This window comes from Zalophus californianus, chromosome 16 (genome assembly GCF_009762305.2).
Source record: "Zalophus californianus isolate mZalCal1 chromosome 16, mZalCal1.pri.v2, whole genome shotgun sequence".
Lineage (NCBI taxonomy): Eukaryota > Metazoa > Chordata > Mammalia > Carnivora > Otariidae > Zalophus > Zalophus californianus.
In genome coordinates this window covers 51,046,384-51,073,917 of record NC_045610.1, presented here as the reverse complement: position 1 = coordinate 51,073,917, position 27,534 = coordinate 51,046,384, and the positions used below count along the sequence as shown (strand labels likewise).

The window sequence follows — 27,534 nt, the reverse complement described above, 5'->3', positions numbered from 1 at the left end:
AGATGGAGAGGGATCCCCACGAATCCTGGGATTTTGTTTAAGGGCAAAGGCTAAGGAGGCGGAAATAAAGTGTGAAATCCTATCAACGCTGTGGACTCTGGACACCATCCTAGGAATGTCCCACTTCACTAATTGGAAGTTCTCCCAAGTAAGCAAAAGCTTGATGCCATATGACAATGTCAGGTAACCAGCTCATCTCTCTCTTCCTTTATACCACCAGGGGCAAGTTCTGGCTACCGGGAGCACAGGCTTTCTTAAGCACAGGGTTTGGCCCGTCTGTCACCCAGTATTTTAACAACATGGATAAAGAAGCCATAAAAAAAAAAAAAGTGTCTTTGTGGATAAGGCAGGGGGGTATGGATATTCTTCTGTATTAATTTCCTTCAACGTTATTGTATTAAGATGATTTAATAAGTAAAAGTAATGACCGTATTAGATTAAATGCATTCACCACGCTTAATATGACTCAGCGGCTCTGGCACAAAGGTCCAGTTAAAGGGTCGGTCTTGCGAGGAAGTCAAGGACAGAGCATCAGATTTTACACAGAACACTCAGAGGTACTGGACAAACGGAGCTCATTGTCGGTCATCACTTCTCTCTTATTCTGGAGCTGCTTTTCCTCCTTGATGGCAGAGGGGGGGAAAAAGCCAATGAAGATAACTTATTCTATTCCTGCTTGAAACATTTCACTTTGAGATGAACTCAGCCTTATTTGGGGAAATACTCCGTCAGCTCAAAGGTGGTTTCTTCCCTCTCTCCAGAGGGTCCCTCAGTTCACCAGGTGTGGGAGCTTCATGGCCTCTCGCTTCCTTGCTCTGACCATAGGCTGATGCCAGGACCCAGCCATTCTCACTCCTGAGTGTCCTCTCACCGGGGCTGACAGAAACCCCAGGCCTCAAAGACCCCTCCATCCTGGCTGTTCTACCACCTCCAGACCATGGTGGACACAGTAGGAAAGTGCAGAGCAGGGGGGCTGTGGGGTGAGCCAAGATGTGCTGAATCTCCCTCAAACCATCTGGAATTTCTGTAAGAGTTTCTGACACCTCATCACTCCCATTTTGCGGAAGCCTAGTGAGGTGAGGCAAGGGGAAACCTGGGTGGGGTGGGGCGGAGGGGGGACGCAGCCCCTTCCCAGTGACCAAGCTGTGGTACACATCCAGGTTTCACCCTCTCAGAGCTGCCTTCCCACCTCTCGTGGCAACGCTTTCTGCTTCCCCTTCCTGTCGGGTGGAAATTGCCCCTAGGTCATTTCCTCTGCCGTTCTGCACTATGGCTTTCTTTTGCTCTACACTCATTCTTTCCCTGTTAAGAGAAACCACGAGAAACGCAGAAAACTCTTTTCTTTCCTCACAAACCTTGATTTCTCCATTGCTGTGGATTCAAAATACCACCTCAAAATTTGGATCTTAGCATTGACTCCACTTTCTTTCCTTTCTGCTATAAGAATTCTGATTTTCTCCAAGACAGTGGAAACTACATCAACCAATGACTTACACTGCAGAATAAATCAAAGTGATTTTGCAAAGGTATGGGAGAGGTACAGGGGAACTGCAAGGAACAGTGTAACCGTTACCACCTCTAGACCCAAGACCTGATGAACCAAAGGAAGGGCTACCAAAGCCAGAAGGATAGAGTGTGGAGAGAGAACCTGTAACCTTTAGGAAGGGTCCTAGCAGGTCACGGAAGTAGCCAGCCAAAAGAATAAATACTGGCATCTTGATTCTCCCCTCTTGTAATCCCCTATTGGAGCATCCCATGGGCGACACCTAACCGGACACCAGAGGCAAGACAGTCCATTGATAAAACCCAGCCAGTGAGCTCCAGGATGGGAACAAGCAAAGGGTGGTTATGACAGACAATGGAGGGTATCTACCCCCGAAGCTTTTCCCTGAAAGGAGAGTGTGGGGAACAGATCAAGTACAAGGGTGTATGAAAAAGAAAATCTCATTGGTATTTTTAAAAAATATTATATCCCTGTAACATACGTCTGTCTTACCCCCAGTTTGATTTCTTCCAGTATTCACCTAAGTTTGGATTTCCACTAGATGCCCACAAATTTGCAAAGTGTTCTGATGCTAAAATAGCTAGCCCTCAGTGCTTGCTGTAGGCCAAGCACCCTGAGAAGCTTTTTGTTGATGTGCTTTAAGACTTAAAAGAACCTTCCGGGGTAAGCATTACTATCATCTCCAGTTTACTGATGAGGAAACTGAGACAAAGAGTTAAAGAATTTGTCCAAGGAGCACCTGGGTGGTGCAGTCAGTTAAGCATCTGACTCTTGGTTTTGGCTCAGGTCATGATCTCAGGGTCATGAGATGGAGCCCCGTGTAGGGCTCTGCGCTCAGTGTGGAGTCTGCTTGAGATTCTTTCTCTCCCTCTCCCTCTGCCCCTCCTGCTCATGCTTTTGCTTTCTTTCAAGTAAATAAATAAATGTCTTGAAAGAAAATAGTTTGTCCAAGGTCATACAAGCTAGTCAAGAGTCCATACAAGATCTAAGACCAGGCTGTCTAAAATGGGCAGAGAGCTGGGAAGGGACAGTGGGGAACTGGGAAGAGCACCTCCTACCACAGCATCAGCTGCTTTTAAGTCATGGCTGACAGTCATCATCTGGAACGGTGAGGGGCCCCACGTCACCAGCTCGGTGTTCAAAGAGAAGCTTGCAATCCATGCTGCGTAAGAAAGGCCCCCATTTTTAAATTTAATTGTTCAATTACAATTTTTCATCCCATTTCACAAATGGGTGAGTTAAACACACTATAAGCTTCCAGTTGCTAGACTGTGACAGAGAAACATCACCCAGCACCCCAGCACCCCTCCACCCACACTGTAACGCTTGTCAACAGCCTTACAGCCTACCAATAGTGCTTGTTTCTGATCAAACTGACTGAGCCATTATGTTGGTAAGTTTAGTAAGAATGATATGATGGGCTATTTGTGATTACCAGCATGAATTAGGTACCATGCTAAGACCTTCACCTGGGTCATATCACTTAAACTCCACAACAACCCCACAATTTGCATATATATCATTACCCATTTTACAGATGAAAACATTGGGTTTGGAGACATGAGGTCACAAGCCTGAAGTCACAAAATAGAAAACAGCAGAGCTAACACACCAACTCAGGCCTCTCTAACTCCCAAACTTAGGCTTCTTCTACCCAAAGTCAAAGACTTTCCCCTGCACAACTCTGAGATTGTAGATACGCAAACCAGAAATCGAGAGGGACAATCTTACTCTTCTAAGTCAGGTGCCAGTGAGAACATCCAGATAATGCATTTTGCATTGCAGGCTGCTCCCCCACCATCCAAATATTATGCTTTCTAAAAGCACCACCCAGAAAAGAAAAGGAGATAAGCAAACGGAAAAGGAGATAAGCAAAGTAAAGAGTGGAACAGCGTGTACTCGGAAGTGGGCAGGCTGGTGGAAAAACAAACAGAATCTGCTGAAAATGAATAGGAAGGCAGAGACGCAGCTGAAGAAATGCTATGAGGTCCTTCAGTTCATGGTTTTTCATCCTTGCTTTGCAAAGCAAATGCCATTTGTAGAGTTGCTTTAAAAAAAAAAAAATGAGTTCCACTCACTGAAACTCAAAGGACAACATTAAATAAGTAGATTGTATCATCCCCTAAGCATGTCTTCCCAGCCCCAAGTCCTTCTTTCTCTCTCCATGTCATGTTTCTCATCTTCCTTTCTGGATGTTTCTGCCATCCTCTCAGCACCAGTAGCTCTCGGACTCCTTGTACCCATTCCTTACCTAGCATCTTTATCCCAGTACAGGAATAAAGTCTGATCAAACGAGAAGTTGCAGAGGAGAAAATCCACGGTTACGTATTTCCACACGCGATGCCACTCGTTAGATTTATTGTTGACCCTTGAGCCATCCCTAATTTCCCCAGCCTGAGTTGTCAGGACCTCCAAGGCATGTTGTCCCAAATGTTTCTGTCATTACTTCTAAAGTTACACCAATAAATGATAAACTTTACCATTTTGAGAGACTTATTGCCAAGAGACTTCTTCATCTCTACCTAGAGCTAAGAAACAGGTTCATACATACAAAACGGATTTCCGGTCCCCACCTTTCCACACAATGGCCGTTGCGCCCCTAGGACTGCCCCTTCGCTGTAAGTAGCACCGGCATCCACTTGTTGCTCAGGTCAGAACACCAGCGGGTCTCTGGGTCTTCCTGTCCCTTGTCCCCTCTAGCCGGGGGGGGGGCTGGCCAAGTCTACTCCCAAAACCTCTCCATCCCACCCTCCCCCACCCACCTCCACCAACACACCTCTCACACCAAGGCTGATGCAGCCACCTCCCACCCAGCCTCCCCACCTCCCCTTCCTCCTCTCCAACCTCTTCTTCATGGATTGGCCAGCCTAATCCTCATGAAATGCAAATCCAAGCATGGCATACTCTCCTGGCTTTCCGCTTGCTTCTGGAATAAAATCTAAAATCCTGAACATTTCCCATGGGGCCCTGCCTGACCCAACGAGGGCCTCCCTCCAGCTGCATCACACACCACTTTCCTTCTCTCTGTCCTCTCCAGCCACACTGGCTTGCTTTCTCTTCCTCAAATAGTCTAAGTCCTGGACTATCTCGAAGCCTTTACCGTGACTGTTTCCTCTGCCCAGATGCTCATCCCCTAGTGTCTCTTTGAACAGCTTCTTCTTACCTTCAGGTCTCGGCTCCTAATTCTTTTGCCCAAAGAGGCTTTTGGGATAACCCATTCCAAAGGGTGGCCTTTGCCAGTTACTGGCTCCCTTGTTTATATCCTTTCTGGCACCTTTCACAAACTACAATTACTTCACTTATATACTTACTTACTGTATTGTTTCCACTCTACTTCTAACAACTAACATAGAGTTTGGGACCTCATGCAACAAAGAAACACAAAACAAAACAACAACGACAACAAAACATTGAGTGTTGAGTGAATAGAACCCATAAGCCCTCTCCCACAACTTCAATAAAGCACAGACTCAGAGTGAAGGAGGAGATATCGCTGCCTGCGTGTGAAAGCAAACAGCCAGTTAAACTTATAAAAAACATGCTTTTGAGCATAAGTTAAGATCCCCAAAGATATTTTCTAACTGACGATGTGGAGCTGCAGAAGGAGATGCAAAGATAATAAACACATTTAATTTGAAACAGATGGAAATCTGGTCACTGGTTACTTGACTTGGGGCCCTTGAAAAAGTATTCTCTTCCCTTCAACATTTTGTGAGTATAATTTTTTAAGTGCCAGAATGTGCTCTCATGGAGGACATCCCCAGCTCCCCAACGGTCCCCCGATGACAAGGCAAGGCTTGATTGAGTCCTGTGGACCCACACTCATTTGCATATCTGCCTGGGTCTGGTTGGAGGTAAGGCACAACTAAAACTTTATTAAGCAAGCATCCCAAAGTGAGGGAGGCACGTGAGGGTCCTCGAACAGGGCACTGGAGACATGTATAATAACACATTTATTGAGTGTAGATTTCCTTAAGGTGCCAAAATGTGCCTTAGGGTTGTCAGTACAAATGTTACAACTTGCTAGAAAAGTTGGAGGTATCTAGTGATCAGACACAGAGCAGATGTTCTTTTAAGCTGAAGAATTTTGTTTTTCTAAAGAACTGCCCACCTACTTGCAACTATGCGGCACACAAACTGCTTAAGTGGATCTTTTGAGAGGAGCAAGAGAACTACCCTAAGGGAAGAGAAGCTTCAGGAACGACAACTTCAGAAACCCAGTTTAGACTCATAAAAGAAAAATGGTGCACTGTTAAAAAATTGGCATGGCACGGAGAAATGTTTAGGTTTCTGTCCAACATCAGTGAGGCTATTTCAACGACAGGTCCTAACCTGAGGCTCCAAGCAGAGACTCTGATGTTTCTATATCCTTAACCATTCTCTTCTAATTATCACCTCTAGGATGCCAGTTTTCAGATTAAATTTCTTTGGCTTTCAGGGAAAAATGTTAAATCCACCAGAGATGCTGCCACTTAGTGCTAACCACAAAATTCCGAAGCAAAAGTCACGTCCTGCTTTCTGAGCCCTTTCTATAGTCGGACACTCTTGATGAATCCCAGATGCAATCTTCATGGGTACAGCAGCAAGAAGCGCTCCCTGGACTTTCTGCTCCTAACTAACTCTGGTCATCACTGCAGATCTGAGGTTGATTACATATGTCCCTTGACATTCCCTTCCACATAGTTAATATTTTGAATCTACTGTCTTTTGTTCTTCTCTACCTTTACCCAATACTTTGTCATCTTGCCATCCATCCATCCTCCCATTCACCCATCCACCCATCCATCCACCCATCCAATGTGGACTGAGGATCTGCCTCTTGCTAGATCTAGTGCTATGTGTTAAGGAGACGTTGGTGAACAAGATAGAGCCTGTGACTTCACAGAACATAAAATCTAACAGTGGAAGTAGGTATGAAAACAGACCATTTATTGCACAACTGGTCATTACGAAAATGGAGACACTTGAAAGATGCGAGAGAGAGAGGCGCTTGGGTGGCTCAGTCAGTCAAGCGTCTGCTTTCAGCTCAGGGTCCTGGGACTGAGTCCCACGTCAGGCTCCTGGCTCAGCGGGGAGTCTGCTTCTCCCTCTCCCTCTGCCTCTCCCCCCAGTTGTGCTCTCAAGCACGTGCCCTCTCACTCGCTCTCTCAAACAAATAAATAAAATCTTCGGAAAAAAAAAAAAAAAAGATACCAGGGACCAGAGGGAGGGCAGGTCTATATCCCAGGGTGAGAACTAGAAGGTGTCATGAACAGCACCATAGAGGAAGTGAGGAGTAGGAGTTCCCCAGGAGGATGAGCCGTTCAGGGGAGGAAAAGAGGGAAAATGTTACATTTCAGGCAGAGGGAGAGAGACAAGCCAGTCCCAGAAGCCTAAGAGCCAGCAGCATTTCTGAGGCCCTGGGATGGTTCTCCTGTTGAAAGAGCCCTGGGGTTGGGAGGGGGCAGGTTGAGTAGAACAGAAGATGAAGGGAGCAGGGTCAGGTCAGGAAGGATCTTGTGGGTCTTGTCCACTGGGGTGACTTGGATGTTGGAAAATCACTGAAGGGGGCGCCTGGGTGGCATAGTCGGTTAAACGTCTGACTCTTGGTTTCAATTCAGGTCATGATCTCAGGGTCCTGGGATTGAGACCGCCTCCTTGGGCTCCATGCTGAGCACAGAGTCTGCTTGAGATTCTCTCTTCCTCTTCCTCTGCCCTTCCCGCTCGTGCTCTCTCTCTCTCTCTTTTTAAAATAAACACATAAAAGGGGCGCCTGGGTGGCTCAGATGGTTAAAATAAACAAATAAAATCTTTAAAAAAGAAAAAAAAGAAAAAAAATCACTGAAGAACTGCTGAATATTCTCCCCAAACACAAATAATTAATATAATGGGAAATGGGGGAAAAAAGAAACAGAAAACACAGTTTGATGAGCAGTGTATTAACCCTACCCTCTAAAAATGAAATGCTATGGTGACAGATGGTAGCTACATTGTGGAGAGCACAGCATAAAACGTAGAGAAGTCAAATCACTGCGTTGTGCACCTGAAAATAAAGTAACATTGTGTGTCAACTATACTCAAAAAAAATTAAAGAGAAAATTGCTTGATATTAAAAACATATACACCAGGGGACCCTGGGTGGCTCATTCAGCTAAGCATCTGCCTTCAGTTCAGGTCCTGGGATCGAGCCCTGAATTGGGCTCCCTGCTAAGCGTGGAGTCTGCTTCTCCCTCTGCTTCTCCCCCAACTCATGCTCTCTCTCTCTCTCTCTCTCTCAAATAAACAAATAAAATCTTTAAGATACACACACACACACACACACACACACACACACACACACACACACACACACACACACACACACCAGCTCTTAGATATTTCCTGATCTCCTGTGTCTCATCCCTGTAGGAACTGTTTTCTTTGTAATATATACATGTGTATATGGGTGTAATTCCTTAGTTGCACCGCAGGAAGCATTAGATGTGGGACACCTGTTCTCCTATTGTTCTACTACTTGGGGGATATTCCCACCTTTCTCTCATGACTGCACTATGCAAATAGGCAAGAATAAGCTGACAGCATCGATTTATTTTCTTCCCAGATTAAATGATTTTTCATGAAGTTGGAAGTTCCGGTTCAGCAACTTCCTCTTCTGACCTCATGCCAGGCCACTCACTTGGGGGTAACTGAGTCACTCAGAACATGACATCTGATGGCGGATTTTTTTATCCTTAGAGCTCCCCATGAGAAGAAAAAGGAGAACAAGAAGCAAGACGGTCTGCCCGAAGACCGGCCCTTGCCTGATGGGCAGATGCTGCAGAAGGGGGAAGGTGCCCAGGTCTTTAAGGACAAAGCAAAAGACACAGGAGGTGACAAGGCTACGAAGGAAGGCCCATCTCTAGGCAGAACGCAACCGAGAAAAGATGCCAAGGGTAAGGCCAGCCCGGGGCTGCAGACCCCGTCCCTGTGCATTTGCAGGGACCCTTGGGTTTATTAAATTGGGTCCCCGAGCTGGACCTTCTCATGCAGGGTCACAGCTGCTGGGGTAGGAAAAGCATTGTGGTTGCAAACAGCAAGTCTGCAGAGCTACTGCTATTCATGACTGAACTTCTGGCTCCAAAGCTCTAATTCCCATACTTAGGTATGATCCAGGGCTGAGCCGGAAAGGACCACAACAATGGAATGAAAGGCCGTGCATGCTGATTAGCTCAGGGGCCTCATTCTGTGTCATGGGCCCCAGAGGCGGCCTCATCTTCTCAGTAATGGAATCTGAGACTCAGGAGGAAAAGCAGAGCGCACTTTTCCGGGGAGGGGGGGGATGGCTTTGTTCTGGCCAAGGGACCCCAACCCTTTTCCCCATTGATCACCTTTGCTTCTGCTGAGTTGGGCTCTTCCACACTGGGCTGCCTCTCAACCCAGCAAAGCACGGACCTGAGCCCCAGCCATGTCCCATCGAGGCAGGAAGAGCCAGTGGCCAACAAGGTCTCCCTTCTAGTATGTGGAATGAATCACTTAGTACTGGTGGCAGGTGTCTTCAGAGTAGGAGGCAGCGGCCAGAGAGCTGATCCACGGGAGAGCAGCTAAGCCAGCTGGAAGCATGTCTCCTTGTTTCTCCTTTTGTAAATTCTACCCCCAACCCACCTCTCTGTCCCTTCTCCCCTGCCTCACCTACCTATTCCCCAAGGGATGACTTACCTACCCTTGCCTATGGCTCTCAAGCTCCAATTTACCAACCCTGATTTACCAAACATACGGAGTAGCCCGCATTGTCTGTGCCCAGGGGGCTGGGGCGACTCCTCTCTGCATCTCTATCTTCCTCTCGCTAAAGAAGTCAAACCTCCTGCAAATACATCTACACGGCATTTCTGCTAAGTGTGCCCCCCTGCCAACGGGGAAGGGGAGAGCGAGGGGGGTATTTTTAAGATGAAAAGTTATCTTTAGGGCGCCTGGGTGGCTCAGAGGGTTAAGCGTCTGCCTTCGGCTCAGGTCATGGTCCCGGGGTCCTGGGATCGAGTCCCGCATCAGGCTCCCTGCTCCTTGGGAGCCTGCTTCTCCCTCTGCTTCTCTCTCTCTCTCTCTCCCCCTCTGTCTCTCATGAATAAATAAATAAATAAAAATTATCTTTAAGCCTCATTTGCTACCTGGAAGACGCAACCTTTTCTGATCATTAACATGGAACCATCACTTATTCCACGTGCTAAACACAGTGACGAATGATAGTTGCCAGAAGGGGATACATAAATTCTCCTAATTACCCCCAGAGACCTATCCGCATGGAATCAGAAAGGGCTTTCGTTATGCGGCCATTGCTCAGTTCTTGAAAGTCAGAGTTTCGCTTCCCTAAAAGCCGTCTCAGTTTTAGTCTCATTTGGGCCAATGAAAGCCATGATGACGGAATCATATAAGGCAGAACTTGAAAAGTGGGGGGGTTATTTTGTTTTGTTTTGTTTTTTGTTTTTGCAAAGCTCAGTCTTATCCCCCAGGACTGAAACTAGTAATTAAGGAGAATTGCAGGGTAAGGGAAGAGAAGAGATGTAGCAAAGTGATGTAGGAGAGAGAGGGGAGACCCTTTATTTTGGAATAAAGGCCTCAGCCTTGAAGCCAAGCAAGTGCAAAATCTGTGTTGCAGACACAGTTGAGGATGAGCTGTAAACTTCCAAGGCATGTGGGGGAAACCTCTGGCCTCCTCCTGTCTCCGAGCTCAGAGGCTTGTTGAAGGAACGCACAGAAGCCCAGGGCTTTTCCAGATACCTCCTCCACAGAGCAGTATGCTACTCCCCCACTCTTCCGACCTTCCCAATTTATATTCCTTTCCAGTTCTGTTTAGTGATCAGAGCCCCCCTTTGCTTTCTGACCTCGGTTTCCCAGAGCAGCCATTTATACAAGTCAGCTAAGCGACAAGAACTTTAGGGAGTGCATGGGATACAAAAATGGATGCGTTCCCTCCCTCCCTGAATCTTTGCTGAGCACCCACTCCGCGTCAGGCTCTGTTCCAGTGCTGAAAATACCTTGGTGAATAAAACCAGTAATCAAAGACACGAATGCGTGAAAGCATTAAGGGGCCCCGTGCTGTTCTCCAGCTCATCCCCAGCCTTCCAGAACAATGTTGGCAGAGGGTGCATGTGAGCTGCGTTCCCACCCACTTACAGTCCAGTCTGGGCCAAATCAATTATCTCAGGAGGATTCCAGTGCTTGCTCCAGAAGAAAGGAGTGCTTTGGGAAGCTTTGGAAGGAAGCATTTATCCTGGGAGCCTGAAGTTCAGAATCCACAGACTGCCCCCATGTGAGCCCTTCTGGTTCGTATTTTCTTCCCCCTTGAAAGTAATCAAGCTTTTCTTCCATTTGGGGGTTTCTACCCACTTCTGACCCCGAAAGGCTCAGGAAATTACAAAGCAAGTTTTCCAACAGATGCTTTTCCCAGCGTCAGATGGTCCGACACAGCTGCCAATTTACTTTCACTCCATCTTGCAGGCCTGCCACATTCAGAAGTAAAAATGGCCCCTTGCTTGCTTGTGGAATGCCCAGCTGCAAAAGCGAGGCTGCCTTTCACCACCTGAGAGGCACTCCTAACCTCACAGAGGGTCCGCCAAGCAAGAGATCCTGGCAGGAAACATCCATAGGGGTAGGATGCAAAGATCGACAGTGGAGTGGTGGACTGTGTGTGTGTGTGTGTGTGTGTGTGTGTGTGTGTGTGTGTGTGTGTGTGTGTATGTGTGCATGGGGGGGGATAGAAAAAGGAAGGGAGGGAAATTCATACATGTTTAAGGACTGGGTGAAATGGGCTTGCTTGGAAATGTGCACTTTCCACAGCAATCTTTGGAATCCTAGGGCAGAGCAGAGCAGGGGTGACTGCATCAGTAGGATCTGCAGCCACTCCCCGTCAGAAAGCCATGTGTTGTATGAAATCCGAACCACATCCCTTGCTGATGACCCGCCCCCGCTCGGGGGGATCTGGGGCGATTTGGAAGATTGTAGATCAAAAGGAGAGCTTGCTCCAATTTGTCAGAGTCAGGAAAACACAGCATTCAGACCAGTATTGGGTAACTGCACATCCTGTCTAAACACGCTCCCCAAGCCTTGATGGTTTAGCAGAGCATGACTTGGTTTTCTCTGAAAGCAGCAGATGATTGAAAAAGAAAGGAGAGGAAACAGAGCAAAAGCTCAGAGATGATGACGGGTCCGCCACTGACATGCCTCGTGGCTTTGTGCAACTCATCCCAGATTTTGGTGCTTCGGTTCTGCCTCATGCCGAACGGAGCTCGTTGTGCTCAGAGCATCCGAGAATCACCAAGTTGGGAGAGATCTTCAAGGTCGTAGTGTGACCACTAAGAACCTGACACCTAGTAGACACTAAGAATTCTAATCCATCAGTGAGGTCACTGAGTGGAGGAGTGAACATGTGAACGCTGGGATCCCTGTACACCATCTCCACAAGCAGTCATTCGGTCTAAAGCACCAGCAACGACATGACCATCTGCTGAGATGGGCTACTCTGTCTTTGGCAGCTGCAGCTGTTAACATCGTGAGCAAATCCAACTCCAAATCCAGAACTGCCTCCTGGAAGCTTCCACCGCTGGTTCCATTTCCACCCATTGGGGCTGGGTGAGATGGGTTTGATCACTCTTCTATGAGGCTGTCTTTCATAACTGCTGTGCCTCCCATTGGGTTCTTCTCTCTTCTTCGGTCTTATTATTTCCACCTCCTTCAGCCATGCCCCAAACCACAAGATTTAGGGGTTTTTTGTTTTTAATTTTTTTAAGTTTTTTTATTTATTCATTCGAGACACAGAGATACAGAAAGAGAGAGCACGAGCAGGGGGAGAGGCAGAGGGAGAAGCAGGCTCCCCGCTGAGCCAGGAGCCAGACATGGGGCTCGATCCCAGGACCCTGGGATCATGACCCAAGCCAAAGGCAGATGCTTAACCATCTGAGCCACCCAGGCGCCCCAAGAGAGTTTTAGGGTTATAGAGTCTGCACCGTTGCCATCATTGTCCTCTGAATGAGAGACAGTTTGTCTAGGTGCTCCTGAGCTGAATTCAGTGATTCATCTGTGATTGGACCAGGAAGGGAAAAGTGGGTCTGTCCCCTTCTTGTTGCAGATCCTGGGTCTAATGACGCAGGCGATTGCCTCACTGGTGTGTGCAGTGGCTAAGCCTACTCATCTTTCCCCAAAGCTGAATTTACTTTTTAGATCCCAAACAGATGCTCGGTTACGGGCTGCTCAAAGACAAAGAGCAATTCTTTGGGTCTTCTGTGCTTCAGACAAAATTAAACACATCAAGGCCAATGAGTGATTCATTATTGTGGTTAAATTCTATTTCAGCCACCCTCCTCCCCATCTCACACCATTATGCATACTTCCCACGAGTCAGTAATGAAGGAGAGAGGCATCCCTGAATCCCCCTCTCACCCTGATTATAACTCTAGAAAAGGATCCTTAAATCATAATAAAGATGTTGAATTGTTCCTTGCACATGTTAATACTGGACAGTTTACCAAGTATTTTTCAAATACTTGGGGAGTGTACCTTATCTTTTAGATTTTTATATCAGACAGAATTACATTTGCCCTGAAGGGATAAGAAGAAAAAAGTTCCACCAACAGAAAGAGGAGTGCATTTCCTCCATATGACAAGATGTCCAGAGGAAGGTAGTTCAGGGCTGGTAGGAGTCTCCATGATGGCATCAGAGACCCAAGCCATTCATAGCCTTCTTATCATGAGGATAAATCCTCATGTTCACAAAATGGCTGCTCACCTCTGTGCATCACACCTATCTCCCAAGCAAAAAGAGAACAGATGAATGAAGATAAAAGAGAAAAATACATTCTAGCTGACTGGAAGAAAATAGTAACTTTCCAAGACACCCCTTTCCCTCCAACAAACTTTTATACACACACACACACACACACACACACACACACACACACTGGAAAAGCTGGATTAAAATGTACATTACCAATACTAGAAGTAAAGATTAGCTTTTCTTTAAGGAAGGGCAACTCTAATAATCATGATGGTCTAAACTCTGGATCCAATCAGAAAAGTAGGTCGGCATCCTCCCATCGGGAGCAAAACAGATGGGTGTCACCATGTGACCACGGTCATGTCTCTTTTTTTTCTTGAGGTTTCTTTGATGTTTGGTAAATTGGCTTTTGTGCTCCCGGTCCTTCTTAAAAGAATTTTCCTCAGCCCTTCTCCTGGGCATGACTTCCAAATGTGTCTCCACATTTGCTATGATTCTACTTCATTTCACAAAGGCTTTGGTATCAGCCTTGGTTTTGTCCCATTTATAGTTTACAGAAAAGAGGGGAGCTGATACAGATGAGCCTTATTTCACAAACCGACACTAGTGTCAATGTCAAACAACAAGGGGTCAGAAATAGCAGGGTTCCACTCACAGCTCCACCATTCCTAATGTGCAACCTTGGCCAAGTCCTGTGACTTCTCTGCATCATTATTCTTTCACTAGTGTATTAGTTTTCCATTGCTGTATAACAAATTACTACAAATGTAGCACTTGCAGCAATGCCTGCTCATTATCTCAGCTTCTATGGGTTAGGAGTGCAGGCACAGCTTAGCTGGGTCCTCTGCTCAGCTCTTATTTGAGACTCAGGGTCGTTGCCAAAGTCCATTTGCTTGCAGCTTTAGAAATCTTGATGGCATGTTGGGGTGCTTGGGTGACAAAGTCGGACTCTTGGTTTCAACTGGGGTCATGATCTTGGGGTCATGATCTCGAGGTTGTGAGATCAAGAGCCCTGTGTCAGTCTCCATTCTCAGTGCAGGGTCTGCTTGGGATTCTCTCTCTCCCTCTCCTTCTGCCTTTGCTCATGTGTGTGCTCTCTCTTTCCCTCTCTCTCTCTCTCAGATAAATATTTTAAAAAGAAAAAAGAAAAAAAAAAGAAATCCTGGTGGCGTGCTTCTATATGGCCAGCATGACTTGAGTCTCAAGCCCCCGAAACTTCTTTTAAAGGGCTCACCTGATTAGGTCAGGCCCACCCAAGATAAACTCCCTTTTAATTAATTTATAGTCAACTGATCAGGGGCCCTGATGACATCTGCAAAATCCCTTCATCTTTGCCACAATGTAACATAATCATGAGCTATATCTCATCATATTCACAGGTCCTGCCCACACTCAAGGGGAGGGGACTATACAGGGCACACATAATAGGGGGCAAAATCTCAGACCATCTTAGAAGTCAGCCCACCACGCCCTTCAACATGAAGATACAAATAGGACCCATCTTATATGGTCGCTCTGAAGATTAAATGAGATGGTGAATATAACAGGAAGCATCCAGCCAGCAACAGCTGCTATAATATTCCAGCATTTCTAAGTACTACACGGCAGGCCCCACACTAGGAGCTGCGGATTCAGAAAATAATAACATAAACCTTGCTCTAAAAAAGTTACGGCATTTCTCTAACACTAAATACTCCCCCCTGCCCACCCCAACCCCATTCAAATCTGGCAAAAAGCAATAAAGCTTTAAAATCCAACTAAATGACTTTTTGATACAAAGACTCAGGGTTGCTTTTTTTCACTTATTGAAGCCACTGTCAAAAATAAAAAGTGCTGACTCCAATTGAATACTATAATCCACAGGACTATTATTTCCACCCTTAAAATCCCCTCTGGTTTGGCCGCTAACTTGCCGTCAGAGGAGGGCTGTCTGGTAATACTGTGTCAGCACAGGTGAACTCAACTCTCCCTCAGTGTTTCTTAGCCTTGGCTGCTCACGGTCGAATCCCCTGGAGGGCTTGTCCAGGGTCCCACCTGCTGAAACACAGGTGCATTTTGCTGGGGTGCAGCCTTGCTCTGGAATTTTTTAAGCCCCACCCTCTCCCCCAGGAGGCTCCAACACACCACCAGGGATGAGAATTTCTGCTGGAGCCAAAGTCTGATAGTTTCCCACAGTCTGAAAGCCAAATTCCCCTTAAAGAGAAACTGTCGAAGACAAGATGGGCCAGAAGCGTGAGCGGCAATAAAGGATTTTCCCATTTACTTGCAGCAAAGAGACTGAAATTCAACACATTTCACACCTTTTCAAGCCGCTCTCCCAGGTCTGGACTGCTGTTCCTTTTCACAGACAGCCCGCCTCTGGGTGGGGAGTAGCTGGGAGGGTGCTGAGCAGAGAATACATTGCCCAGAAAGCTGCATGTCTTCCGCTCATTCATTCAGTCTTTATTTACTGTCACCTGCATGTATAGAGCACCTATTGTATGCCAAGTTTCAGGATGGGTGCTGGGGCTTCAAAGACCAGGGGAACCCAAACTGTGCCTTCAAGAGCTCAGAGTCTAATGCCAAGATGCAAAGATGCCCTTCCTGGACCAGACAAGAAGTGCTTTCTGGATCGAGGACAGGAAGCTACTTTTTAAGTTGTAAATAATCTTTTTAAAAACTTTCTCCATCTTCTAGGACTACGTGTATCTCTCTCCAGGGTTTAATCACTCCCAGAGGGCAGCCTCTTTCCAACTTCCCCTCCTCTCCCTGGCAACCATTCTCCTCCCCCACGCCACCCTGAAAAAAAATTACCAAGGAGAAGTACATAAAAACTGCCGAAATTGTCATAATTATTGCGTAAGGAAAAAGAACAACACAAAGCCCCAGCCTCCACCCCTCCCATCCCTTCTAACCCTCCAGAGCTTTTCTCCCAACAAAGGGGCACTCTCCACAACCCGGGACCGCACCCTGAGCTGGGTGGGGGCTAGCTCCTTCCACCTGCAGAATAGCCCCTGCTTCCAGCAGGACTGATTGCCAATGCGGCAGAAAGCAAACACTGACTGAGGAGGCTTTGGCAAAGCCCAGAGAAGCTGCATTCCTCTTTTTTTTTTTCTTTTTTTTAGATGGGGGAGGGAGGGGTAGAGGGAGAAACAGCATCTTAAGCAGGCTCCATGCCCAGCTCAGAGCCCGAGGCGGGGCTCTGTCTCACGACCCTGAGATCATGACCCGAGCTGAAATCAAGAGCCAGATCCTCAACCGACTGAGCCACCCAGGCGCCCCTGGATGCCTCTTTTAAGATAACGTTGAGCCAGGGAAACAGCTGTTTCAGACAGAGCTGGTGGAGTAAAATTAGGACAGGTTTTGGTCTGCCTGGGTCTAGAGGGGACCTTCCCCCCAGAATAACACATGTCCCTACGGAGACGGGAGAAGGAGTTCAGCTGGCAGTTCATGCCCCGCACACACACACCACCCCCCCGCAAAACACCTTCCCCCTTTCATTTGTCTTATAAATGCTTCCTGAGAATCCACCTTGTACAAGACCCTGGGCTGGGCTCTGCTAGGCCACCACCACCCTACTTCCACCAATGAAGGTTTTTAAAATGTTGGAACCTTACTATGGTCTCAAAAATTAAGTATTTTGGCAGATGCTAGAAAAAGTCATTCTGAGTTATTTTTTTTTTTTAAGATTTATTTATTTGACAGAGAGAGAGAGCACAAGCAGGGGGAGCAGGAGAGGGAGAAGCAAGCTCCCTGCTGAGCAGGGAGCCCGATACGGGGCTCAATCCCAGAACCCCGGGATCATGACCTGAGCCGAAGGCAGCTGCCACACCGACTGAGCCAGCCGGGCGCCCCTGTGTTATTTTTTTCTACTTACTCTGGCATCCTGGGGAAACTGCTATGTCAAGCCTACTTCATTCTCTAGTTAGAAATTCTGTTGGAAGAGCAATGCTTCATCCCGGGGTTGCTGAAAGCTTTCAAGAACCACATGACCAAACACCACCCAGACCCAGGTCTCCACCCTGGCTGTCCACAACATTGGCTCCTAAAATCTAGAGAAAAGGAAAGGAGCAACACCTAACATCATGGCTGGCTCAGTAGAGGAAAACCTAGAGGTGGAGTCTTGCCATTAGTTATGGCTTTGGTGCATGGGGCAGGGGGGCGGCGGAGAAGCAATTTTGTCCAACATGTTGGACAGTTGGACAGTTGGACAGTTGGACAGTAGGAAGTTAAATTACACCGTGGCAGGACTGCATTGCATGCTTCAAAATCGTCAGTGTGAAAATCAGTGATTAAGGGTCACGGTGATGAGATATTTACTCTAGGACTAGAGAGTCTTGTATCTCTAAATGAGCCTTGGATCCCTAAGTTGGTTTAAATGTGGTCACACATAACGTCTAGAATATGAACTGGATGGCTTCAAGTTCCCTGGGAACCCTAGACTTTGGCATTGGATTAGACCAGCCAACCTCGGCTTGGTTTGCTTAAGGCTTGGTCATGGGCCAGATGTCTATCTTGCACAGCAATTTTGAAATTGCTGAGAAAACTTCAGAATCCTCGTTTCTATTTTGGAAATTAGCACTTGTCTCCTTGCAGCAGGGGTTGTATTCGAAGCATCCACTAATGCCGGGGGTGGCAAACTACAGCCCATTAGGCCAAATTTGTCCTGCCATCTGTTTTGGATGACTTGCAAACTAAGAATGGTTTTGCCATTTTTAAATGGCTGAAAAAAAAGAAATCAAGAGAATAATGTTTTGTGATACATGAAAATGATATGAAAGTTACATTTGGTGCCCACTGATAAAGTGTTACAGAAACACAGCCACACCTACTCATTTACTTGTTATCTGTGGCTACTTTTGTGCCACAACAACTACGTTGTGTAGTTGCAACAGAGATGATATGGCCACAAAGCCTAACGTATTTACCATTTGGCCCCTCCAGAGAAAGTTTGCCGACTTCTGCGCGAATATGGAAAAATAATTCTGCACAAATCCAAAAAAGTGAGAGGGTCACATAATTCATTATTTAATTAACCTAATTAAATGACCGTAGTGAAGCCCGTAATGATCTTCTCTACTCAGTTAAACCCCCAGAGCAATAATTAACTCAACTCATGTGGCATCAGCAAAACAATTTGCCAATAATGCACCTAGCAAAGAGAACTGCCCACTGTGCTTATCATATTCCAAAAAGCAAATCAGACTATCCTATAGGCTCCATGTGTCTCTCCTAACGAGTGCTTTTGTTCTTGGCTCTGGGTTGAGGATCTGCTTCCTTCGAACCTCCCTTGCTATTCTGTGGGTGGGGTCAAACACGGAGAAATGAACCCTAGGTCTAGCGCTGTTCATGGATCCTAACAGCATGGCATTTCTCTCCTCACTTCCCTGGAACAGACTGGAAGCTGCCGGTCCCACTGGGACATGTTTATCCACTATTAATCTCGAATCTGAGCACCACCAAAGCCGTGGGACGAAGCTGGGACTTTTCTCCTCCAGTAGCAAAAAGCTTACGAATACGTGACGTGAGTCTTCCAAGGATCCCTTTTTCCCCTCACCCTTTGCACACTGAGGAATGACAGCGTGCCCCACACGGGGGTACGCTCAGCAAACAAAGCGCTGACAAAGACCAAAGGAGCAGGAGTGAGCAGAGTGAGACGCTCACAGGAAGTCAAGTGGGGGACACAGATCCCTGGGGTAAAGGGTCTGGAAGCCCCGAGGAGGCCCGGCTGGAGGCCTCTCATTGTGCCCTGTAGACGTGCTCTGCCCTCCGGGGGGCTCTGGCGCCGTCCAGAGTGCTCGGGGTGCCCGGGCCCCATGCACCTTCCTGCGGCTTCCTGCTGTCGCTCTTCAAGGTGGGCTCTGAACACTGCCTTCCTCGGAACAGAGTCACCACCCTGAAGCAATGCAGTGCATTTATACTCCATGCAAGAGACAGTCCTCCCACCTGGCTGGGTCTCAGTTTCTCCATGCAGGAAGTGGGATGTTGGATCTCTGGACTCCCCAGTGGCCCCTGGTTTTGGTCAGCTCGCCCGCCCACCTCCAGAGCTCCTAGCACAGTGTCCTTCGGGCTTCTTATGGTCAATGCTGCAGAGAAGTAAAACAACACGCATCTATGTTTCCTGCTGTGTAGGAGGCAGGAAATGGCCCAAGCCCCTAATTGGGATGAGGTTCCCGCGGTGTGTCCAGCTGCCCACTCCTCAGCAGCCCCCACCCTCGCAGGTGTGTCAGCCAGGAAGGAGGGCACGTTCGGTCATCAGCAACAGGAATCCGTCCCCTACCCATGTTCCCAACCGTGTCCCTGCCTCTGTGGCGTGTAAAAGTGTCACGCTGTGGATACAGACAGTGTTTGCTGAGCGTCCTCTGCAGGCAGGGAGGGCAGGGCCTGCCCGGGGTGGCCCCGGGGTCAGAATCTAGGCTGGGCACCACTCTCCCACTGGCCACACACGGACAGAGCTAGCAAGGGTAGCAGCTCCTTGGAGAAACTTGTGTTCAGGCAGAATCTGATGCTCTGTTGTCAGCCCAGAGAGGCTAGGGCGAGACAGGGATCCGAGTGAGGGTGGGATCATCAGGAACCGGGAAGACCAGGTGGAAGCAAGCATCACGGCAGTTGGAAGGCAGGGACTGACACCGTCGTGGCAGTGGCACCCAATAGAGAGCGGGGTCCAGGCAGCGGGTGCTGTGAAGGGGAACTCTCTGGCTTGGGAAATCCACTGTGCCCCTTACGGTGTCTCTCCTAGCAGAATGCAGGCGGGGCTCCTTTGTGCCTCAGTTTCTAATAGAAGCCAGATTAGAATCACAAGATAGGACCCTGCAACACACATGGCACCCTGCCTCCTGCCCCTTCCCTCCAAGAAGGAGGGTTTGCAACCCACGGCATTCATTTTTTTTTTTTTTGGTTTTTTTAATGTTATGTTAATCACCATATATTACATAATTTGTTTTGGTGTAGTGTTCCATGATTCATTGTTTGTGCATAACACCCAGTGCTCCACGCAGAACGTGCCCTCCTCAATACCCATCACCAGGCTAACCCATCCCCCTACCCCCCTCCCCTCTAGAACCCTCAGTTTGTTTTTCAGAGTCCATCATCTCTCCTGGTTCGTCTCCCCCTCCGACTTACTCCCCTTCATTCTTCTTCTCCTGCTATCTTCTTCTTTTTCTTTTTTCTTAAAATATGTTGCGTTATTTGTTTCAGAGGTACAGATCTGTGATTCAACAGTCTTGCACAATTCACAGCGCTCACCGTAGCACATACCCTCCCCAATGTCCATCACCCAGCCACCCCCTCCCTCCCACCCCACCACTCCAGCAACCCTCAGTTTGTTCCTGAGATTAAGAATTCCTCATATCAGTGAGGTCATATGATACATGTCTTTCTCTGATTGACTTATTTCACTCAGCATAACACCCTCCAGTTCCATCCACGTCATTGCAAATGGCAAGATCTCATTCCTTTTGATGGCTGCATAATATTCCATTGTGTACATATATCACATCTTCTTTATCCATTCATCTGTCGATGGGCATCTTGGCTCTTTCCACAGTTTGGCTATGGTGGACATTGCTGCTATAAACATTGGGGTGCACGTACCCCTTTGGGTCCCTACATTTGTATCTTTGGGGTAAATACCCAGAAGTGCAATTGCTGGATCGTATGGTAGCTCTATTTTCAACTATTTGAGGAACCTCCATACTGTTTTCCAGAGTGGCTGCACCAGCTTGCATTCCCACCAACAGTGTAGGAGGGTTCCCCTTTCTCCACATCCCCGCCAACATCTGTCGTTCCCTGACTTGTTAATTTTAGCCATTCTGACGCAACCCACGGCATTCTTGACATTCCAGTTTCATATAAACCGTGCCATTTTAAGGTTGGAAAAAAGACCATGTAAATAATCCACCGTACAGGTGGGTGGTGAGTACCCAAGTTCCTGTAGCGAGTGGCAAGCTCCTAACTAGAACTCAGTGCCCTGACCCCCAATCTCGCATGCCAGACTCCCAGCAACAAACAGAAGGGATGGCCCTTCGATCCGTCTCCCAAGGCCACAGAAAATTAAGAAAGGTAAATGGAAATCCAACCAATAATCAAGAGGCATGAACAAGAGCAGGCTGTTTTATAAAGTACGCCTTGTCTTGGTGTGAGCACATGGGACTTGGAAACCATGCGCTACCTCGGCCCTCGGCTCCTCACTGCAGGTGCATGTGGCCCATCTGCCCCAGCAGGGCCCCTTCCGGCACTTCATGGACATGAAGGCAGAGAAGAGACTGGCCAGCCGGAAGGAGCGCCGCAGTCGCTTTGGAGACATCAACGTGCACAAGTGCTATCGGTTTGGGCACATCTTCTCCCCTTTCCAGGCCCTCGCCACAACGGTGAGCAAGCTTCTCCTTGGAAAAGGGTTTGTAAGACTTTCAGTGAGAACACGGACAAACCCCAGTTCTTTCCACTTTTAAGAGATGTGTTAGTCAATCCTGGTCACAAAAATGCTGCATAACAAACTACCCTAAAATTTACTGGCTTACCATTACAACCCCCCATGTTTCTCACTTGCTAGCCTGCAGAGAAATACACTCATTCCATTTCTATTGACTGCAAGTTCGTAGGTAAGAGGGAGAGAAGAACTGAAAACAACAATCCCATCTACCACAAGAGACTAACTGTAGCCTAGTCCCTAACAGACAGTAACCTTAGGTTTAGGGGGAGATCTGAAGGCAAAAGTGTTGCAGCTGCTGTGTTCTGAAACAAGACCATTTCAAGAAGAGAGAGAGGTCTGGGGAAGAGGGAAATTTTGGGGATAAGAGAATGGCTCCTATCCCTCTACCCTACCTGTGACCTTCTGGACTCAGGTCAATTCAAGTGAGACCATTCCAAAATGCATTTCCTTAAAACCATTACTGTGATGTCTTTCTAGACATACATGCTTATGATTCTAACATTTGAGTGTGCATATGAATCACTTAGGAAGCCTGATTATAATGTAAATTCCCAGGCTTATAGTGATTTCAGTTCAGAGGGTTTGGGTGGGGCCTTGGAATTTCCTTTGTTAACAAACTCTGTTCACCACCTTCCTGCATTGTCACTCGGGCACTCCTTCCCAACCTTGTTCACTTCATCAGTTGGCAGCATGACCTTGTTTTCCTGTGGATGGGGAAGAGCAGCACCCATGTGTTGGGTTTGTACCATGTGGCAGCTAAAGGTTTTACCAATCCTGAATCTTCATGACCTCCACCACATTAACATCACCCTCACGTTATCGATGAGCCAAGAAAAGCTGAGACATGTTAAGTAACTTGCCCAAGATTATCATTGCTCAGTGCAGAGCCAGGATATGAACCTGCTATGCTAGAGCAAGTGTTCCCTGCCCCCCACACTGTACGTCATTGCCATTATTCTCCACCTCGTAGGAGATGCAAAGACTGGTGTTTCCCCGAGACCTGCCCATGAGTCCGCACCTGCAGAGAATGGGAATTTCCTGTACCGCTGAAGGGAATCTCCAGGATTTATCCTTGTCTTCCACAGAGCTGGGTGTGAGAAAGGATGACAGCAACCACGAGAAAGAGAAGCCAGCGAGTCACATTAAAATGCCTTTATTCCCCCCAATAGTTAGAGCAACAAAATCTAATGACATGAAATAATAAAAATTTTAAAACTGCATTCTGGCACCTTATTGCAAGGCTTTGCATTAAAACAGTTAGAGACCAGAGACTCAGGAACACTGAAACGTTCTCAAACCTGACTTAACATTTAGATAACTTGAGAGCCACCAACATGCCTCTGTGTGAATATTCTGGGGAGAGTGAGACAATTAGGAGCTGCAATACTTAACTAGAAATGAATCCTCAATAGGTTTTTCTCAGAAGTCTAAAGATGGGGGCAGAGACGGCTACAGTTCAATGAATCAAGAACCGCACTCTTTCCATCTCCTGCTCTACCATCACCAGAGTGTTGGATGGCAACCTTGGGATTCACTCCTCGTGGTGACAAAGTGGTTGCCACTGCACCAAACACCACATCCTCACATGAGCACATCAAACACAGGATGGCCAAAGTTTCTCCTCATGCTACAAATACATGCACACGTGTACACACACACACATACACACAAGGAGAACCTTTTCTGGGAACCACTCAGCAGATTTTTCAGCAATTCTCCTTGGCTAGGATGGTGCAGCTTGCCCATGCTATAACCAAAAGGAAAGCTGGGAAGCAAGTTCTACCATCACTGAAAGAAAGTAATACAATGACTGATGGGGGAATCAAATCAATGTCTGCCACAGTGGACACTCACTAGTGTGCAGGTCAGACCATTACAGTGAGAAATTTCTGTTTGCACTGGGTGAAATTTATCTTCTTATAATTTTTAAACATCCATCCTAAGGTTGCTCCTCCAAGAAGCCTCCTCCACCTTAACTGGCTTTCATTGTCCTTTGATTTTGAAAGTAGTGGATCGGGGCACCTGGGTGGCTCAGTCGTTAAGCGTCTGCCTTCGGCTCAGGTCATGATCCCAGAATCCTGGGATCGAGACCTCGCATCGGGCTCCCTGCTCAGCGGGAAGCCTGCTTCTCCCTCTCCCACTCCTCCTGCTTGTGTTCCCTCTCTCGCTGTGTCTCTCTTTCTGTCAAATAAATAAATAAAATCTTGAAAAAATATAAAAGTAATGGATGCTTATAATAAAAACTACTCTAAAGTCCAATCAAGAGAATAACAATGACCCAAATCACACCTTTTAGAGACAACTAGTGTTTGCATCCGGGCACTTTTAGATTGCTTTTCATTCTCTTGCCATTATTGGTCATGCCGGGTTTCCTTTGGGCCTCGATCTCTTTCCCATAGTTTTCACTGGGTTGCCATTTGCTACCATTGCCTGACACCTCTTGACAGGCCACCTGATCCACTTCCGGGTCCTTTCTCTTGTTGCCATGGTTACCAAAGCCATGGTGTCTTCTTCCTTATAGCGCTATCCTGCAGAAGACGCTACAGTTCCTCCTCTTCGGAGCACCTGTCCTTTCTCTTTTATCTTTTTTTTTTTCTTGGAGTTTCTTTTTTAATTTAATTTACTTTTATTTTAAATGCTAGTATAATTAACACATGGTGTTATGTTAGTTTCAGGTGTACAGTAGAGTGACTCAACACTTCCATTCAACACCTGGTGCTCATCACAAGCCCATTCCCCACCACCACACTCCCCTCTGGTAACCATCCGTTTGTTCTCTATAGTTAAGAGTCTATTTCTCGGTTTGTCTCTCTCTTTTTTTCCCCTTTGCTCATTTTTTTGTTTGTTTCTTAAATTCCACATACGAGTGAAATCATATGGTACTTGTCTTTCTCTGACTGACTTATTTCGCTTAGCATTATACTCTCTAGCTCCATGTCATTGCAAATGGCAAGATTTCATTCTTTTTATGGCTGTGTAATACTCCATTCTTCCAAAGAAGACATCAGATGGATATATACATATATCTCCTCTTTATCCATTCACCTATGGATGGACACGGGCTGCTTCCATAATTTGGCTATTATATATAATAATGCAACAAACATAGGGGTTCATGTATCCCTTTAAATTACTGTTTTTGTATTTGGGGGGTAAATACCTAGTAGTGTGATTGCTGGATCATAGTATCATTCAATTCTTAATTTTTTTGAGGGACCTCCAGGCTGTCTCCCACAGTGACTGAACCAGTTTGCATTCCTACCAACAGTACATGAGTGTTCCTTTTATTCCACATCCTCGCCAACACTTGTTTCTTGTGTTTTTGATTTTAGCCATTCTGACAAGTGTGTGGTGATATCTCATTGTACTTTTGATTTGCATTTCCCTGATGATGAGTGATGCTAAGCATCTTTTCATGTCTGTTGGCCATCTGGATATCTTCTTTGGAGAAACGTCAGTTCATTTCTTCTGCCCATTTTTAATTGAATTATTTGTTTTGGGGTTGTTGAGTTGTATAAGTATTTTATATACTTTGGATACTAACCGTTTATCAGATACGTCATTTGGAAACACGTCCTCTCTCAATCTGAGGCAAACAGCTCCCTCTGCAGCTGTGTTGATTAATTGCCTGCTTGCTTTTCATCTTACTGATACCACTTACAATTAACACAGGCAGAATATTATATTTTAGTGTTTCCCATTTTGCTTGAGCCAGAGATCCACAAACTATGGTTCTCTGGCCAAATCTGGCCCTCCTCGTGTTTTTATAAATAAAGTTTTATTGGAACACAGACATGACAGTTTGTTTGCATATTGTCTACTGCTGCTTTCATGCTACAATAGCAGAGTTGAATAGTTGCAACAGAGACCCAAAGCTGAAAATATTTACTATCTGGCTCTTTACAGGAAAACCTTGCTGAGCTGTCTTAACCCAGATTTCCCTTTGAAAGTTCTGGCTAAGGTACCTGCTTTGCTGACCTTAGGTTTTTAAAAATTTTCCATAGGTCTATGATTATGTCCATCTAAATTTTCCATCACAAATATGAACTCAAGTAACAGTAACACTAACAGCTAAAATTTATCGCATACTGATATTTACCATGTACTAAGTGTATCGATTCATTGACTTTCAGCAAGCTCACTATGAAGTAGGTACTACTGTTATGCCCACTTTCCAAAGAGGAAAACAGAGTCAAGAAACATAGCTAATAAGTCGCAGAAGCAGAATTTGGACCCAGGAGACCTCTGTGTGGTTTTGCCCACCTTCTTGGGGATGAAATTACCAGCAAAGGAAGTCAAGAACTTACCCAGTTCCTTTTCTAGAAGGATCCATGGTAGAGGGCTGTCTAATGCTGCCCCCATCACTACTCTACCTGCCTGCAGGCTAACTGGCCATCTGGGTTAAGAAACCATCCTGCATATCTTGTGCATAACCTGGCAGTTTGTGTATAAGTTTCCGGATTTCTCTCCTTTTATTCCGTGAGCCACTCCTTCCCACCTGCTGTTTCCATACCACAGGAGGATTCCATACCCAAAGGCCAAGCTCTGTATGGGGGCCAGTGAGGGCTTAACATCAGTGCTACCCAACCGGGGCATGTTTTCCTTTAAACAAGGTGTAGCCTTCCACCCAGACCGGAGCAGAGAAAAAGCTCTGGACAATCACAATGGAAGCCAATGAAAGCTTGAGACCCACAGAGGAGATTTCCAACACTTAGCCCATGTGCTCCAGCATTAAAAGGAAGAACTGTCAATTTAATTCACAACTGACAATACATCTGATTTATATACAGCTTTGCAGGAACCCATTAATACACAAGGCAAGACCTATGTAGACAGAGCTTTCTTCTACTATTGGCTTCGAGCAAGGCAAGATTCATCAGTGAGAAGTAATAATGATTGCATCAGCCAGCATATCCTGAGTAATCACTTTGTTCCAGGCCCTGTGTTAAAAGCTTCTGTGGCGTTACCTCATTTAATCCACACTATTGTTCCACTACAATAATCCACTAGTATGAAGTTTCAAGAAAGTACAAGAACACCATCACACGCCTGCCTCCTCTCTCGTGCGGGCATTTGACGAGCACCCTCTAGAGCCTGGACATGCTCTCCCAGGCCTGTCCTCTGCCCCACAGCCCCGACGAGCAACAATTTCTATTCCACACTTGCTCAGAACCAGCACACACATTCTTACCCATTCTGCCCTGGGCTTCATGTGTTCTTTGCTCTTTTCTGAGCTATCTTGATAACTTCACCCATGCCTCTCCGACAAATGCCAATGGATTCATCTGCCATTTGCTTGGAGGCAACATCTTTCAATTTTGGCTGCTGCCTTCTGGGGCTCTGGCGTAAAAAATGAGGGCACCCACCTCCCGGCAGCTGAAGGGGAGGGCAGGCAGTTTCCACGACGAGAACCCCTCAAGGGAGCCACTGGGCCTTTGGCGGCGTATGGTTCCGTAAGTGGGGAAGTTAGGAGGAAAGCCAGGGAACGGGGAGAAGGCTCCTGGGATGGTGAAAAGCTTAAGATCCGCCTGAGGATGGGTTCTGCCCCTCACAACCGTGGCCTGGGGCAAGATGCGTGGGATGTTGAGCAGTCTGATTCCTGGTCAGAAGCCTCGGTGTGACTTTTCAGGCCTGACCACGGACAGGGAATCGCAATCAGACTCGGGCCCCTCTGGCTCCATGCTTTTCTCACATTTGGAGAACGTAGCCGGGCGCCTTCATTCTTGGGTCTCTTTACCCAAGGTCTTGGGTAGACGGGGTTCTTCCTCAGAGCCTCTGCCAGGCAGAGCGAAGGGTGAAACCATGACATTTCCCCACCCGGATGCAGTCCCCAGGACTTTTCCGCTCCCAGCCCCCTCCTCTCTCTTCCGACCCCAGGGTCCATAAAACTACAGGGCC

At 46.8% G+C, this 27,534-nt stretch overlaps 1 protein-coding gene across 3 annotated transcripts; it reads left to right on the top strand.

The window, feature by feature from the left end:
• On the top strand, positions 1-22,854 carry LOC113908178. Of its 3 annotated transcripts, none has more exons than XM_027568294.1 (5): positions 1-183; positions 8,219-8,415; positions 18,602-18,729; positions 21,428-21,574; positions 22,607-22,854. In XM_027568294.1, the coding sequence occupies exons 1-5, from the start codon at positions 116-118 to the stop codon at positions 22,835-22,837; spliced, it is 771 nt and encodes a 256-aa protein (XP_027424095.1). In that variant the 5' UTR covers positions 1-115; the 3' UTR covers positions 22,838-22,854. The 3 variants fall into 3 exon arrangements, with proteins under 3 accessions (XP_027424095.1, XP_027424096.1, XP_027424094.1); XM_027568295.1 differs by having other exon boundaries at positions 1-148; positions 21,401-21,574; positions 22,607-22,837; XM_027568293.1 differs by having other exon boundaries at positions 21,401-21,574; positions 22,607-22,837.
• Positions 22,855-27,534: the final 4,680 nt, after the last annotated feature.